Raw genomic sequence first — 17,488 nt, forward strand, 5'->3', positions numbered from 1 at the left:
TCCACAAAGCCCTATTACTCTCTGGCCCCTTTCAGAAAAAGTTTGTGGATCCCTGAGAAACACTATTCACAAAAGGAAGGAGAACCTATCATGTTCTCAAATTCTCAATTTGAAGCCCCTCTGGGCTTCCTTCCTTTTAACATTTATATTAAAGAATAGGAAGGGGCTGGGGAGGGTAGAAACTTCCCTTTAGAGCTTAAAATGAAGTTAGAAACTCAATCATTCAATACAGTGATATTATAGAGTGCCTACAACATGCGAGAGGCACTGATCCTGATGCTAGAATTTAGCAATGAAAAAAGCCAGACAAAATCCCTGCCTGGTGGAGCCTTCCTTTTGGTGGGCAAAGCTCAGATCCCATGCCACTACTGACCATTGTTTCAGCCCCTGGGGAAGTAAAGAAAAGGGACAAGGCTCTCCCCACTCCTAACCTATACTGCCCTGCACATCGTCCCTCCCCTGTGTCCATGCAGACACATCCCACTTTCTGCCCCTATAACTTCAGTGAACCCCTCCAGTGTGGGGCTTCCAGACTGCTCATAGAGAAAGTCCAGCAGAGGGCTGGAAACAGTGGGTGAAATGAAGTCCTCTCATCATTGTTGTGGGTAGAGAATGAAAACAGGAAAACCCCTTTAGGTCCTTGTTGTCCTGACTCTATTTCATTGCAATAACAAAAAATCCAAGCAAGGTCTAGTCCAATGATAAGAGTCAGGAATTTCAGTTGACTCCACTACTGCAATGCAGGCTAACAGCTGCCTTCATCCCCGGAAAAGGTCCAGGGAACTCAACTTTTACAAATTCTGTTTAGTGGCTGCAGACTGCCCAAGGGACTCTTTGCCAGCGGCTTCACAAAGTGCCTGTTCTGAGGATGACTAGGGCTGAACTGTCTATACTTAAGAAAAATAATCCATGGTTTTAGTGTAAAACTGTTTCTGAAGCCAGGGGCACTTTAAAGGATAGAGACTCTCAGACCTGACTGGAACTTATGAATAGTCTTATCATGAAACCAATCATCCCAAGAACCAAATTGAGACGAAGGGAGAGGGCAGGGCAAAACCATTAAAAGAATGAGGAAGGGGACAAAGCCGTTGGAGAAAAACAGGATACTCTAAAAACTGGTTAGGGGCTTCCCCTGCCAACGCAGGGGACACCGGTTTGAGCCCTGGTCCGGGAAGATCCCACATGCCGCGGAGCAACTAAATCCGTGCACCAGAACTACTGAGCCCACATGCCACAACTACTGAAACCCGAGCGCTTAGAGCCCGGGCTCCACAACAAGAGAAACCACGGCAATGAGAAGCACACACACTGCAATGACGAGTAGCCCCTGCTCACCACAACTAGAGAAAGCCCCGAGCATAGCAACGAAGACCCAGTGCAGCCAAAAAAAAAAAAAAAAAAAAAAAACTTGTTAGAATCAATAGGCCCAGGATGGTGGAAGACTTCCAGTAGACCTTAAGCCTCATTATACACTCATTGTAATACATTAGCATATGCTAAATGACATACCCACAGGCACCGTGACAGTTCCCAGGCTGACCATAAAAGGCCAGAAAGAGGGAAGTGGCCCAATTCCTGGAAATCCTCACCCCCTTCCCCAAAATATTGCAATAGAATATTCCTCCCACTTGTGATCGTATAAAATTACTCAGCCCATAAAAACTAACCACCCGCACACCCTGAGGCCACTCTCGCTTTCTGAGACAGGTCGGCATTCTGCCTAAGGAATGTGTATCTCGCTAAATAAACTTGCTTTCCCTTTACTTTGTCTCACTCTTGAATTCTTTTCTTTGCGAAGCCAAGCACCCTCACTTGGCAGTCTGTCCCAGGGGCCTGCACTTCCCAGGGAGTGATATTTCTCTCTCTTGCATCAAAATGTTGATCACTGCCAGATTGTATTCTACTAAATTTTAATTAAGACTCAAGAAGTGCAATTTAATAAATGTTCTTTTCTTTCTTTCTTTATACATATATATATATCTTTATGCATATTTAATATGGCAGGGTTGCAAGCCCAGGTCCAATTTCCTGCATTATAGTTATGCCAGTTCCCATGATGCAGAGGGCAGCACCAGGAGCTCAACAGCAATTTCCATCCTGGGCTAGGCCCTCACTGCATGGAGGAAAAGAAGGCTGCTGCTAGGAACACCTAGCACGGAGATAGCCCTGCTTCCCCTGGGGCAACCGGAAGCAGAACAAAGAGGAATCAATCAGAAGCCATTCTGAGGGTGAATTATTTAGAATTCAGGATGCAGTAGCTATCTCCACTGACCCTCACAAAATTGCTGGTCTCAAAATACCCTTCTCTGTTGGGGCTGTGGACAAAAAAATGTGGCCTGCCATTTCAGTAAACAACGAATGTTACTCACCATCAAGCCATTAGCCACTGCGCAGCCACTGCGCAGCCTCAGCCTGATGGTGTGCCCTGAGGGGCTTCAGGATGGAGAAAAACAGGATACTGACCCTAGGTAGTTAAGACGGTATCAAAGGAATGATTTCAATGAGCCCAGACTCTTGCATCTTCCCATACAGAGAAAAGCACTAAAATCATTACCTTGAGATGCCTGTCTTTTTGTGATTAGCAATAATCTTTTGATGTTGGACTATCTGTTTTTTCCCCCGGGCAAAAACTTCTACATATCCTGGCTCCTCCATTACCTCTTTGGAACAATTCCTCAGAACTATCTGAGAGGCTGCCTTCCCAGGCTACAGTCCTCAGTAAGGTCCTAAAATACAACATAATTCACAACTTCTAGGTTGCACTTTTTTTTTTTTTTCAGTCGACAGGGCCCTTGGCTCTGCCTAGACCCTCTGCAGGCCTCTCCTCTTGGATTCATTCCGTAAGAGGCACAAGTTCTGAAACCAAGCAGTACACTCTGGGGCTCCCGGGCACAAAAGTCTTTCCCTGTCCCCTGTTTCTTGTTTGTAGGAAATACACTTTAGTCAGCCTCCATGACCTTCCCTGAGTTCCAAAGAGCAGGTTTAAACAGTTGCTAATCAGGGAAGGGAGGGGATCCAGAGACAAGGGAGGAGCAGTGAGGAAACAATAGTGTAGCCTAGGGGCAGGGTCCTGGTTCCTCCTCAAGGGACACACATAACAATATCTCTGAGCTCTTCTACAGCATTAAAACCCACACCAAACGGAAGATGCTAACTACCTGTCGAAGCGCTCTTCATTCCAGAGAGAAGGTCACAGTTCGATAACCTTGAGAACCGCAGAAGCCATCACCAGACCACCAGACTCCAGATGATCTCTGGGTTGAAGGGATGCAGGCCCCACACGCGCCCTGATCCTTATCAGCAACCCTTCCCCTCACAACCCACCCACCCACCCAGGCTGGGGACACACAGTTTTGAGAGCATTAACCCGCTGTGGCCCCCCTTTCTCGGCAAAGCAATAAAGCTATTCTTTTCTACTTCACCCAAAACTCTGAGACTCAATGTGGTGACGGTGCACAGAGTTCGGGTTTTGGCATCAGTTCCGGCAGAGCTGAACTGGCTCATCCTGTCTGCAGAGACAACCAAGTGACACAGAAGCAAATTCCTAGTACCTACAGTGCTGCATATAAGCAAGGGGCCACCCCAGTGTTACCACTCCTGTCATTCATATTCTTTCCCATGAACTCAGATGCCGCTACACAATCAAACATCTTCCCCACGGGCTCCAGTGTCCTTGAGCCTCTGCTCTATTCCTGCAGAAGATACCATGGGAATGCTTGCTAGCTTCAAGGACAAATAAGTTATTTCTCATTTCCTGCCCTCAATTCTGTATTTTTTTAAAAAATAAATCATGCCACTTACCTCTTGACTCAATTTTTGTTTTTTTCCCAAATATTCTGCTTTTTCTCTTTCCATTTGCTCCTCTACTTCTTGAATATATCGTTTTTGCAATTCTAGTTCTTTCTTCTCTGAGTTAACTTTGGTATAAATCTCATTGATGTAAACAGTGATAGTGGCTTTTTCTTTCATCGCATGGTTGAGTGACAGGACAAAATTTTCATAACGCCTCACTAGTTCCTCTTGCTGTTCACTAGGAGAAAAAGAATCGTTCTTGGCATGAAAAGGATGGCTTTCCAGGAAGAAATTTAAAGTCGGCTTGATGAGATGAACCACCATAAAGAGGGAAATTTAACGAATACTTATTTTAGAGTTGAATTTGTGATTGTCTAAAGTTGGTTGCGATGAAGGACAGAAGGAAACACAAGTGTCAACCTTGTAACTCTTTATCACTGCAAAAGTGTCTTGTGGTCCTGCCTCACCCCACCCATTCTCACACACCAGGTAGTAACTATGGGATATTTTAGTTTAAAACATACAATGATTCAAAACCAGTTTTGAACAGGTGAATGGAATCTGGCCGGACAAATGGTTTGATACGTAGCATTGCCATAGCTACCTTATCATCCTGAGATATGCAGTTTAAGCCAAGGAAAGCTAAACATCCCACCACTCTTCTAGCCACCTTCTGATGCCATTGCCCTGCAGAGAAGGCCCAGGAGAAGAAAGCTAACCCTCCTCTGATGGAAAGGAGTTGGCGAGGAGGGATCTGAGTCTGTCTTCACTGCTCAGAGGGTGTTTGAAATCTAATTTGAACCCACTTATCTTCTCACAGCTGTAGCCAAATCTGAGTTCAAGAGGAGACATTAACCTCACATATCCATTGCTGGCCACACCCACCTTAAGACTGTGAGAAACATCTACCCCAGGGCTAACAATAAAAGATTTGGAGGAAGGACAATTGGTGACATTTCTCTATTTTCCTTTTTTCAAAGCTCCTGCAATGTAATGACTTTTTTCTTTTTCTAATCTCCAAGGCTAAACACTCTAGTTCAGGCGGACTGTGTGAAAGGCTCAGGAAAGTGGAAACAGGTTGTTGGTAAGTTTATTTTCCAGAAGTCAACTCTACCACAGAAAGGCAATTAAGAGAAGCTCAGGCTACATGGGGCCAGATAATAGGTGCCTTGTAGGTTTAGTAGAGGAAGGCTTCTAAGAATGAAGCAAACTAAGGATTGAGTGGCCTTAATGAAGCAAAGCAAAACAAAACAAGTCAAATCAATACACCTGACTAGGTGTATTGTGCTGGGTTGGGAAAGCTCTCAGAAACGGAATGTAGGACCCAAGGAAATCCCCATCCCCAGTTTCTAAGGACTGTGTCCAGTTTTTGAAGAGTGTCCAGGAGAGGATCACTTGTCAGAGAGTGTGGGCACCTTGATATACATCTTTCTTTGAAAAATGGATGCAATAAGTGATTGTAGCTTGATGATGCTAGCTCATCAGGCAACCCACATTATGTTCATTTGTAATTTGACTTTCCATAAAGATTTCTCTAGAGCAGTGATTCTCAAAGTGTGGTCAGGACCAGCAGCAACAGCAGCATCTAGGAACTTGTTAGAAATTCAAATTCTTACCCCCATTCCCCAGACCTACTAAATCAGAAATCTGGGGTGGAGGTCCCAGTAATTTAACAAGAGTTCCAGGTGATTCTGATGTACACTCAAGTTTAAGAATCACTGGTCTACAGGGGTGTGATGGTGCTGGTCAGTTGATATGAGTATTCCAGCCTGGATGTTATCTTCCTTGTTATTAGTTTAGAAATTGATAGTCTAGTTGTGATCGTGGCTAGCATGCACCATGCACAAATCTGCACGTGAATCCCTAAGAGGAGTTAGAGTACGCAGTCTTTCTCAAACTTACGTGGTCATGAACTTTCTTTTTCATGGAGCATCTCCCAGAATAGGTGTTCTGAGGACCTACTTTGGGAACCTGTCCCTGGGCCTTGAGGTCCCCACCTAACTCCTGATGCTTTGATACCTTGTGCACCAAGCAACCTTCTGATTCTTTTAGCTTCCCAAGAAGATTTTTTCACTATGATGAGGGCTCTTTGAGTATTTCTTACTCCAACAAACTGAAAGTCTGACATTTATACATTACTTTTGAGAATTTACTTGTAGTACTGAGTTATTCTTCAGGGTTTTATTGTTTTTTTTCTTTCAGGGTATCTCTTCTTCCGTGGGCTAAGACAAGATTTGTAATCTCCATTTTATAGATGGAGAAAAGCACTTCTTCCACAGAGGGGGAAGTGCTAACAACACAGCTGAGGAATAAAGAAAAGAAACTAACAGGTGTCAGCTCTCATTTAATTGAAGATAAAATCTAGGGCCAATCCCATTTTCAACCCTCCAGTAGATTATAACTGAATGTCTTTAAGGAACTAAGCTAGCTACAATATATCAGGTTTGATATTATATTTGCAACACAATACCCAGAAAAATTTCTTGCTTTGGTGGTTGAGGTTTGTAAACTTAATTTTACTAAAAATGAAATGAAAACCACTGTGTGTTTCTACCTTTGGAGGTGGGGTGCGAGGCACTGTGTGATTGACACAGAGTAGTTGCTGCTGGGAAGCTGAGTTCCCTCTTAAATTTTACAGATCTCCTGGCTGTGGTGGTAGAAGAGTTTCTGCTCTCTTCCCAGCTCTCTGCAGCCATCGCACACCCCTCATCAGCCCAGTCATCTTCTATAAGTGATCTCCACCTCTTAACTTGCCCTGCACCAGTTCGGACCAGAGGACAATCCCTTAGGAAAGATTTCCCACTTTAGCCCCAGCCCCTGACTCCCTCAAATACTAAAAAAAAAAAAAAAAACCCAACAAAAAAACCCCTGAAAAAACCTACCCCAGAGCTTTATTAATTTTTTTCAGATCAAGTATTTTCTTCTTCAGAAACTCTATTTCATCATTTATCTTCGTAATTTTCATGTGTAATTGATTTATCTCAACAAGATTTAATCTTCGGGCATCCCTGACACATTCTTAAAAGTAAGTGGAAGAAATGTTATTCAGTTACTTGAGAAACTGCACAATTGTAGATACTGACTTTTCAAATAATAAACAAATTATGTCTTTCTTTGAAATATTCTTCTAATTATGTTCCTGGATCAGACACCTCTTAATCATCCCTTTGGACCCTCTCAATCTTACCTATCAATTATTTCTCTTATTTCAGCTGCTGCTATGGTCGGTGACCAGCTTTCTATGAGCTCTGCACAATTTCAGGCGGTACAGTCTGATAGCACCTGATTCCTGCCTGTCTTATCCACTTCTTACCTGTCTAGGACGTCCTTGTCACCTCTACCATGGGACTTCTTTAGACACTCACACCCCCCATGCATGTGTAACTGAAAGTTTGGGAGGTGTGGCAAGCATTGGACCAATCGTAGACAGGAGTCACTGCTTAGGTGTTCCTGAGAAGAGGTAACACTGTGTCTTGAGGCTGTATTCTCATACTCAACTACCTGCCGTCAGCGGCAGTCAACATCATACTGCACGCCATATTAGCTCTCCATTCTCCCTGCTTTGGTTCCTTATCCCACCCTCCTCCTCTTTGGATTGTATGTCCTAATAAAATAATAGTGCAAAAGCCATTGCTTCTGGCTGTGCTTTCAAGGGAACCCAGTGTGTTAAAGAACTAATTACTCATTAATAAATAACAAATCAGTGTAATCACATAAGACTTCAAAGGATTACCTCAGCGCTTGATAGATACATGGTTAAAATGCATGAATTTTTGAACACTGCTGTTTAGAAATGGATACTGGGCCGTCCATTTCTATGCAACGAATTCCCTAGAAACTGGCTGGTAGCTCCCCTGAGAGAGCTGGATTCTTTTTTTGGAGGCTACAGTTAAATTGCTCATTGCAGCAGGGCTTTTCAAACTTTATGTCGTGAATATGCATGTGTATCACCTGGGGATATTGTTGAAATAGAGATTTTGATGTAGTAGGTCAGAGGTGGACCTAGAGAGTCTGCATTTTGTAACAAGCTCCCAGGTGATGCTGATGCTACTGACCCAAGGACCATACTTCAAGCTGAGAAGCTTTAAAACACAAGGTCAATTAAATTTACTTGGCTAAGTGTTCAGTGTGTATCAAGGACCTTACAAGCTAGCCTGGTATTTCTTTTTCCTTCTAAAATATTTTTCCTGCTTATAAAAGTAACCCAATCTGGACAGTAAAAAAAAAAAAAAAAAAAAAGGCAACCAAAGAAAATAAAACAAAAACATTCTTAATTCTGCCTTGAGCACAGATTAAGTCTTATTGTTTATCTGCATGTAGGAGTTTGTTGTATTTTCCCTGCCAAACTAGACTAACACTGTGCAAATTCTCTTATAACTAACTATGTCACTCAGGGTCTAATCGGGAGATAGAAATCTTATATTGAATAGGGAAATTTTAATATAAAGAATTATTAACTGTAGCAGAGAAGTAGAGTAATGAGGGAACGAATACTAAGAAAGTAAAGAGAACTCTGAAGACTTTAGGAATACTAGGTACAAGGAGCAGCCCTACAGGGGCTGTAGGAAGCAGCACCTCCAGACCTGAGATCTAGACCTCATTGAAGAGGGCTGTGGCTCATTGGACGGCAAAGAAGTTCGTGAAATGTTCCGCTGGCAGAACTTACTAGAAATATGGCTTCTGGGGGCACTGGGGGGACTGGTCCACAGGGAATTGCTGTACTTCAGAACTCACTGCAAAACCACCTAAACGGTGCCAGGGTACCTGCCTCACAGGGAGCAATCTACCATGAAGCCACTCAGGGGATACTGGAGGGAGCTTCTGGGCACCAAGGACTGTTGCACGCCACTGGCAGAAGCTATCTGCACTGCAAGAGTCGGCCAAGCTGAGCACACTAGAACAGGAAGACAACCCCTTTTTCCTCCAGTAACCCTTCAGTGCTCTGTACTGACAAAGCTTAACATTGCGCCAGCTGGCAAAAGGGGAAATTTACAGCGCCCCAGCTCCCTTATGACAGAGCAGACAATGAACGTAGACTTGGAGCTGCAAGGGAATATCTACTTTAAAAATCTTTTTTTTTTTTTAAATTTAGACAACTGTTTTAGGTTGGGCTCCCTGGGAAACAAATCTTAAAATTTGTGTGTAAAGCTCTGAGGAACATCTCCTCTGAGGACATAAGGGTTGGGCAAGGGTGGAGCGTTTAAATGATGATGAGCTGGAGCTGTGATGACACTTCAGAGTTATTCCACATGGAACGAGGGAGGCAGACCTTTGTACTCTCTTGGTGACCAATCACTGAATGTGAGCAGCAGCTGGGGAGGGAGTCTAACTTGAAGTGAAGCTTTTCTCTTTTGTCTAGGGCAATTCCTGTAGAGGAACTGAGCTGTGAGCCTCAGCCAACACTCCTGGCAGCTGGAAAAATAAAGTTGGAGCCTGACCTTACACCAAATACAAAATTTAACTCAAAATGGATCAAAGACCTAAATGTCAGAGCTAAAACTATAAAACTCTTAGAAGAAAACATAGGGGAAACCTTCATAATGTTGGATTTAGCCATAATTTCTTGGATATGACACAAAAAGCACAGCAACAAATGAAAATATAGATAAACTGGACTATGTCAAAATTAAAAACTTCTGTGCAACAAAAGTCATTATCAACAAGAGTGATAAGGTAACCCATGGAATGGGAAAAAATACTTGCAAATCATATATCTGATAAGGGGTTAACATCCAGAATATATAAAGAATTCCCACAATGAAACAAACAACCTGATTAAAAGATGGGCAAATGGTCTGAACAGACATTCCTCCAAAGAAGATATACCAATGGCCAATAAGCACATGAAAAACGCTCAACATCACTAATTATTAGGGAAGTGCAAACCACAATGAGATACCAATTCTTATCCATTAGGATGGCTGTTATTTAAAACAAAACAAAAACAGAAAATATCAAGTGCTGGTAGAGAAATTGGAATGCTTGTGCATTGTGCAAGGGACGGTAAAATGGTGAAGCCACTGTGGAAAACAGTATGGGAGCTTCTCAAAAAATTAAACATAAAATTACTATATTACCATAAAATCCAGCAATTCCCTTCTGCATTTATACCCGAAAGAATTGGAAGCAGAGCCTTGAATAGATATTTCCACACCCATATTTGTAATAGCATTATTATTTACTATTTCATTGTTATTATTATTATTTTGTAACAGCATTATTTACAACAGCCAAAAGGTGGAAACAATGCAAGGGTCCATTGATGGATGAATGGATAAACAAAACATGGTATATACATACAATGGAATATTGTTCAGCCTTAAAAGGAAAGGAAATTCTGGCACATGCTACAACATGGATTAACCCCAAAGACATGCCAGGTGAAATCAGCCAGTCACAAAAGGACCAATATTGTCTTTAGTCTATTTACAATACTTATATAAATTCAAGTCATATATATTATTTCCATTTAAAAAGTAAGGGAAACTTATTATGGATCTCACTATATTTGTGTTGTATACTCTTTCTGGCTATTTTTTGATATGAAACAACTATTAAACTCATCTTGTTACAAGTACTAGGCTCTATTTTCTTATAAGATAAACTAAATTTCCACAGTTGATAACCTCACAGTACCTTCGAATTCTCTGCTAACACTAGCGGGAAGAGTTTCCAGTAGAAAATATAGTCTGCTGAGTTCCATGCTTTCAATTTCCAGAAGATCAATTGTGGATTTTCTCATTTCTTCCTGAAAATGTAAATTACATAGTTAAAAAGTTAAGACATTAAAATAATAAGATTGATTTCCTAAACAAGGCCCTGTAAATGTTTTCAGAGATCAAAATTTGCTTTTCAGTAAGTACCTTTTGCCATTATTTTTATTTGGAATAGTAAGTGGGAAAAATAACTGTTCTTCAATGAGTTTTTAATGTGTCATTGTTAATTTATCTTTTAATTTCTGCTGATTTTCTTCTACTCAGAAATTATCTTTCGCTATGTGTGTGTGTCCCTTGTATGCAGTTTCAATAAATTTAAAAGGAAAGACTCCAACAAAAGGGTGACATTGAGAAAGGAAGCTTCTTGGGACTTCCCTGGTATCCAGTGGTTAAGATACTGTGCTTCCACTGCAGGGGTGCGGGTTTGATCCCCGGTCAGGGAACTAAGATCCCACATGCCAAGAGGCAAAAAAAAAAAAAAAAAGAAGGAAAGGAAGCTACTTAATTTAAAAATGGAAAATGCCTATAAAACTATGCTTAGGTATAAAAAGAACAGTGGTTTTCTTATACCTACCTAAAAATATCTCCCTGCCTATTTGTTTGGAGATATATATATATATGGGGCTAGTTTCAAAAAGGGAAAAACATTCAAAAATCTGCTAGTGGAAAGAACAGATAAATCACCTCTTAAATAAATGGTCATAATGGGTATAGTTACTTTATGACCTGAAAAACTGCCATTGTATTTTATGAATAATAAAAAAGCAGGTTGCATAATTGTATATTTAGTAAGACCACTTTTCTGTAAAAAATAAAATTCAATACAGGAATCATCTATATCCTGAAAGTAGTCAAGACATTCAACAAAGAGTCAATCGTGATTGTTTTAGGGTGGGATCATGTTGGTTTTTACATTCTTCCTTTTGCTTGTCTATTTTTTTCTAAATTTTCCAGAATAAACATGCAATGCTTCTATAATAGTGAAAATGTGTTACTTTAAAAAATGGGAGGATTTATCTCTATTTAAGAGATTTCACAGCTCAGATATTAAATGGAGACATACTAGATACTTTAATAAGCCACAATAATTATTTTGAACACTTCAAATCCTGGAGAAAGACATAACTAAAAGAATGAAACAGAGGAAAGGGTTTCCACAGGACCACAGTGCAGTACAACACACACAGATTCTCAGTGTTTACATATATGTACTTAACTGGGATTATAAACTATAATTCTGTAGTATACCTACAGAACTATATATAATTACATAAAAATATAATTATAAAGTAATAAGATTAACTTTTCTCAGCAGTCTGTAGACTCAAGCTCATTAACTTTATAGCCATATTTCTACATTTTTAGATATTTAGGTAGTAGATTCTTATTCAATATTTTTAAATCAAATGAGGAGACACTGCCATTCTGAAACATCACTCAGGACCAGGGCCAAACAGAGACACTTTTGTGACACTTCAAGAGGAAATTCTTTAAATATTTCTTTGATGGGGCCAAGTCAGTATAACTGAAAGAGAACCTATTTCTTTTCACTGAAAATCACTGTGTGTCAGTGGAGTAGGTGCCAAATAATCTTTCACCAGTTTTGTGAGGAATTGCTTACAGAGACCTGAGAAAATTGGCACTATGCATGCAGTCTATCCCAGAGGTTGTTTGCTGGTTTTAAGCAATGCTCACATATTGATGTCACAAGCATTTGCCCATGTGGCCCACCCCTTAACTGAGCTCTGTTATCAGCAGGGTCTCTTCGCTTGAGCTGTCTTGCCCTCATCCATAGCACAGGTCCTTAATTCAGTGCTCTGCATGGGAAATCGGGCACCAATCCACTACTGATCCATACTGGTGCAAATGCTTAGCAAACTGAGAGAAATTTTCATTCAGGGCAAATATTTTCCCTATTCATCTATTGAAGTATGTTGAACAGAGCTGGTGCTAAATTAAAGTTTGATGAAGAAATAAGTGAAAGATTGAAAAAGTAGCTCTTATAGATAATACAATACCAATTTCTTAACAGCAATAGCAACGTCCTTAAGAAAGGTCTTAGCTTCTTCATTGCATTTAAAGTAGTCACTTTGCAGTGATTGTTCTAAAAAAAAATAGAAAATTAAGATCTCTTATTTATCTATCCAAATCCTGTTTAACCTTTAAGATCCAACTCAAATGCTTACTCAGCTGAAAATTACATCTTCTATCTTTGAATTTCTATAGTACGTCATATGAATCTCTTTTGTACTTGTTATTTCTTATTTTACAGTGTACTAATTTAGGTATATACTTTATGTTTCTTGAGGACAAACTCCTCTTAAGATTCTATTTTTGTATCACTCATGGTAGAAAGAAGGAATCTGTAAAGGACAAGACAAAAAAATTCCATATATATTTATAAAAGGGATAAATATAACACGTCCATAGTGTAGGTTTAAGAATGTCTTCATATAAATTTGTATACGTATATCCTAAACGTAATATTTTACAAAACAACACTTACTTAATTCTTTAAAAATTCATTACGTCATTTTCACTTCCATGCCAATATTTTAATCATGGGATGAGAGTAAGTTATTTGTAAAACTGGTAGGTGTGAGGTAGATAGAGTTTCTAACCCTTTTCATTCATTGACATATGAAAGATAGCGCCTTTTCTCTCACACACTGTAAGTTGAAATCACATGGGAAAAGAGGCTTGGAAAATGTTGGCAGGCAAAGGAAGACAAGATACATGCAGAATGGGAAGAAGGAAGGAAAAATAAAATATAAAAGGAAGAGGAGAGAGAACAGAGGAAGCTCTACTCACCTCGGCTCTGTCACCATTCCATTATACAGATTCTGTCTAAATGGATTCCAGGCCCGTATCCACATGTGTGGGATGAGTTTGATGTGTTTAATGTTTCACATGTATGTATAATCTAAGTTGATTCTTATAACTTCATGATGATTCCCATCTCAGAGGTGAGAAATCTAAGACTTTTGAGGTCATGTCATGTGCACAAGGTCACAGAGCCCATCACTTATAAGAGGTCTGGATTCAGACACAAATGGTGTGACTCCAGAGTCCATGCCCTGAGTGGCCATCCTCAACTCTCAGAAGAGTAAATAGCAATTTCTGCCCTCAGTTCCTGAAAACTTGGATTCTCTTAATGAACTAAGCTCTCAAACCAAGTGAAAAATCAGTTACTGAGTTTCCAAGCAAGTGTGTGTTAGGGAGGGACAGGTATTGCCTGCTGTCTCTTTTCCTTTTTTCTATGGAATGAATAAGCATAAGCGTACTCCCACTTGCAAATGGGCTGGAGAGCTACACACTTTATAACTCACACTCAGGGCAAGAAAGCATAATGAATTTTTTTCCTACGACAAACTTTCTGAGCGTCAAGAAATTATTAGCAGAAAAAGTATTTGTGCCTAATGCACAATTCCTTGCCTAATGCAACAGGTGTTTCTTCCTTTCTTATTTACCTGTTAAATCCTCCAGTTTGCCATGCCAAAGTGTTGGAGGAAATTAACTTGCAAAGAAAAGGCAAGAAGGGACAAGATGAAATTAAATACATAATCTAAATGCAGGTGGGCACTCCAATCACAGGCAAATAGCAGTGGCCTGGGAGTCCAGGGATTTGTCCGCAATTTGTCACCAGCTACTAGTGTGAGTTGGGCCAAGCCACAGAGCTGAGCCCTGGGTCCCACTCTTTCACCCCCCTCTCCCCCAAGGAGCTGGAGAAGGTTCTGCCCTACCAGGGATGCCCTGAGCTCTGGGAGGAGGGTCCCCACGAAGGTTCCCGCTTAATGCCGCCTAGGCGCCACCTCCGAGATGACGTCCCTCCGGGAGCCCACGGGCCTCTCACCGACAACAAAGAGCTGCTCCAGGGCGGCAGCCGCGACCGAGGAGCCCAGGGTGGAGGGGAAGGTGCATAATTCCAGAGAGGGGCCAGTGGAGACAGCGGCCGCCTGCAGCGCCTTCTCGCTGCCGAACCCCAGCTTTGAGGACCAGGAGCTCACAGCCATCTTGCTGCCCCTGCGCAGCGCCTACCGGGCCAGAGGTATGGACTGCCGGTTGCCACGGGCAACGAGGACGCCGAGGCAGAGCGCCAGCGCGCCACCTGGGGTGGGTGCCTCGCCAGTTTCTCTAACTTTATACACAATAATCAAGCGATCCTATAAGGATGAGTCCCTCTTTAGCCGCCCTTTCTTCCTTCCATTTCCATTTCTTTAGTTCAGGACTTGTGCCTGAACCCTTGTACACTTCTCGTGGACCGTGGGAATCATAATAATGATCACTTTTGAACGCATTTCTGTGCTAGGTACTACAGCTGTATGTACAGCTCCCTTAATGTTCACAATGGCTTAGTGAGGGAAGTTCTTTCATTATCTCCACTTTTACAGACAAGGAAACTGAGGCAGGGATGACTAAGTGAATTGCCCAGCGTCACAAGAGAATAATTTTGGGTTTAAAGTGGAGTCTGTATAAATCTTTCCATTATGCTACAATACCCATCTCTGTACTCTTCTAGACCTTTCCCTGTATACATTCTACCACTGTGCACATTTTAACTTGAATCAGTGATTTTCTTCTGCCTTCTCATCAAACAGTGAGCTCTTTGAAGGCAGAGATATTATTTTTCTCTGCGTCTCCAAACTCCAGCCCTGCATCAGGATCAGATTGAGTGTAACTATTAGTTCCCCTTTCCTCTGGTTGGTTAGAGAGCAGCGAAGATGATTTAACCCCCTCCTTCTTAAGTTTTCTTTACAGATGGCAAAATTGAAATCAGAGTGAAAGTAACATGACAACAGCTATCCTTTACTGAATGGAACTATACTCCAGGCACTGTCCTAAATACTTTACCTACAGTAACCTATTTAACTCTCATAACAATCCTTTGAGGTAGGTGTTATTTCCCACTTTGCATATGAGGACACAAAGTTTATGCCCTGAATCACTATGCTATACTGCCTTGGAGAGGACACAGTACAACAACAGCCTCCTTCCTCCAGGGAGAACCATATCCTGGCTTTTAACACTCTCCTGGGTCCCCTCTTTTGCAAGATTTGGCATTCAGATCCATCCGTGTCCTTCCGTGCTGTTCTCTGTGAGGCAGGAGGAGGATGCCTAGAAACCACATTCCTCAAACACACTTGCCAGCTGGTTGGAGACACTGGTGGGAGACTAGCTGGCAAAGAAGCCACTCTGTTCGTCTCCTGGAATGGCAGTTTCAGGCCACCACAGTTGACTGCATCCCAGCAGTTTGGGTGGCTCCAGAGGTGGCAGGAGTGGGAATTGGTGTCTCCAGCTGCTTATCAGTGAGTGCAGGCATGTGGGAACCGTACAGGTTTGTGGCAGCTTCCTGGTGTCTGGGATCTTCTTTACGTTACTTCCCTTGGGTTTCTATAGCCCTTGTAGCATACTTCCTCTGATAAATTCCTCTCTTCTTGAACTACCTGGACTGGACTGCCCTAAGCCAACCTTTATGCTGCCACCAGAATATTATTCCTACTCATCACCTCATCTGGATCACGTTGCTCTCCACTGTCTATGAGTGAGGCCAGTCCCTGAGGGGACATTGCATGTATAACTTTGTAATTAGAAAAGAAAGTAAAGCTTTTTTTTTTAAATTATAAAAAACTTAAAAAAGATACAGAAGATAAACAAAATAGTTGAGCGTATAAAAAAAGCTTTCTGATCCTTCAGTAGCCATAGATGGTGTTCAGTGAGCCAAAAGTCATGTCCTACTTCTCTCATGTTTCCTTTTTACTCTGGTAACATAACAGATACTTTCTCTTCCAGTCAATATTTTTCAGGCAGACTTTTCCTCAGCAGCAGAACAGCATATTAGAATACGCCAGTCCCACGCTGACACTGATTTTTAAGTTATGGTAAGCAAGTTTGCTTCTGTTTCCCCTGCTGCTGACAGGGCCAGGAGAACCCAACTGCTGCATGAGTTTGACCCCTACTTGCAAAGGAACCTATACAACACTGTATTCAGGCGTATTTGCAGTTTCTACAGTATTCGAGGTATATATGGTATTTGACGATGACATTGCTCTTGTTCCTGCCTCTGCATAAATCTAGTACCTCTAGAGAAAGCATCAACTTCTTGGTTGTGTTTCTAGACCCTGGGTTAGACCAAGCCAAGGTCCCAGTCTCTGTGATGTGTTAAACATCTCACATATAGGAAGTAGTTGCACACTTCAGTGCTTTGTGCTCAGCATTTCAGCATCTCTGACGGTTCAGTATTGGACCATGCTCAAATCCTCCTGAGAAGTAAGAATTCAAGAAAATAGAGTCTCTGTCTTCCTCACTCTGATCCTACCAGTACCAAGCATAGGGCCTAATATGGGCACATGGCCCTGCCTCCCCATCATGGTTGTCAGTAGGATTTTCTTATCTTAATGCCTTGCCATCTTTTGCATGTTGTGTTTCATCTTCAGGCTTGTTGCTTCATGGTCACAAATGGCTACTGTAGCCCCAGACCTCAGGCCCTTGAACAAAGTGGAAAGGAGTAGAAAGGGTCCACCTGTGGAAGCCCTTCTTCCCTTTCATCAGGGAAGGAAATCTGTCTACTTCCTTTTATGTCTCAATGGCTAGTACTAGATCACAAGGTCACCCATGAAAGGGAGGTTAGGCCAAGGGGTATCCGCATTTCCAGCTTCTGTGGAGGTTGCAGGAGAGAAGAGGCTTCAGAACAGTTGGACAGTTACCCATGGAATGTCAGACACACATTCATTCTCTGAACTAATATTTGTCAGCCCCAACATTAGGTCTAAACCAGATGGCTGGGTGGGCCTTTCCTAGGTAAAGGAATCAGTGACGCTTTTAGCATTGAATAGAAAGGCATTCTTGATCCTTGCCCATTGGGTACCTTTTAAGCCTTCATATTGGCTTTATGCCTATGTCTGCAAGATGGTTATACATTAGACAAAGATTCCATACCCCTTGGGCTTCTCACAGCTTCTAAAGTACCTGTCCTGTGATCA

General features: G+C 41.7%; 1 protein-coding gene across 1 annotated transcript in view; it reads right to left on the minus strand.

The window, feature by feature from the left end:
* Positions 1-14,533, minus strand: part of CCDC175 (coiled-coil domain containing 175) — a 69,715-nt gene extending 55,182 nt beyond the window's left edge. Inside the window, exons 1-5 of the mRNA XM_049706395.1 lie at positions 14,362-14,533; positions 12,527-12,612; positions 10,429-10,540; positions 6,675-6,810; positions 3,802-4,030 (exon numbers count right to left, since the gene is read on the minus strand). Of these exons, the coding sequence (XP_049562352.1) occupies positions 3,802-4,030; positions 6,675-6,810; positions 10,429-10,540; positions 12,527-12,612; positions 14,362-14,521 (723 nt within the window). The 5' untranslated portion in view covers positions 14,522-14,533. The remainder of the gene's footprint in view (positions 1-3,801; positions 4,031-6,674; positions 6,811-10,428; positions 10,541-12,526; positions 12,613-14,361) is intronic.
* Between the last annotated feature and the right edge of the window lie 2,955 nt (positions 14,534-17,488).

This window comes from Orcinus orca, chromosome 2, assembly GCF_937001465.1.
Source record: "Orcinus orca chromosome 2, mOrcOrc1.1, whole genome shotgun sequence".
NCBI lineage: Eukaryota > Metazoa > Chordata > Mammalia > Artiodactyla > Delphinidae > Orcinus > Orcinus orca.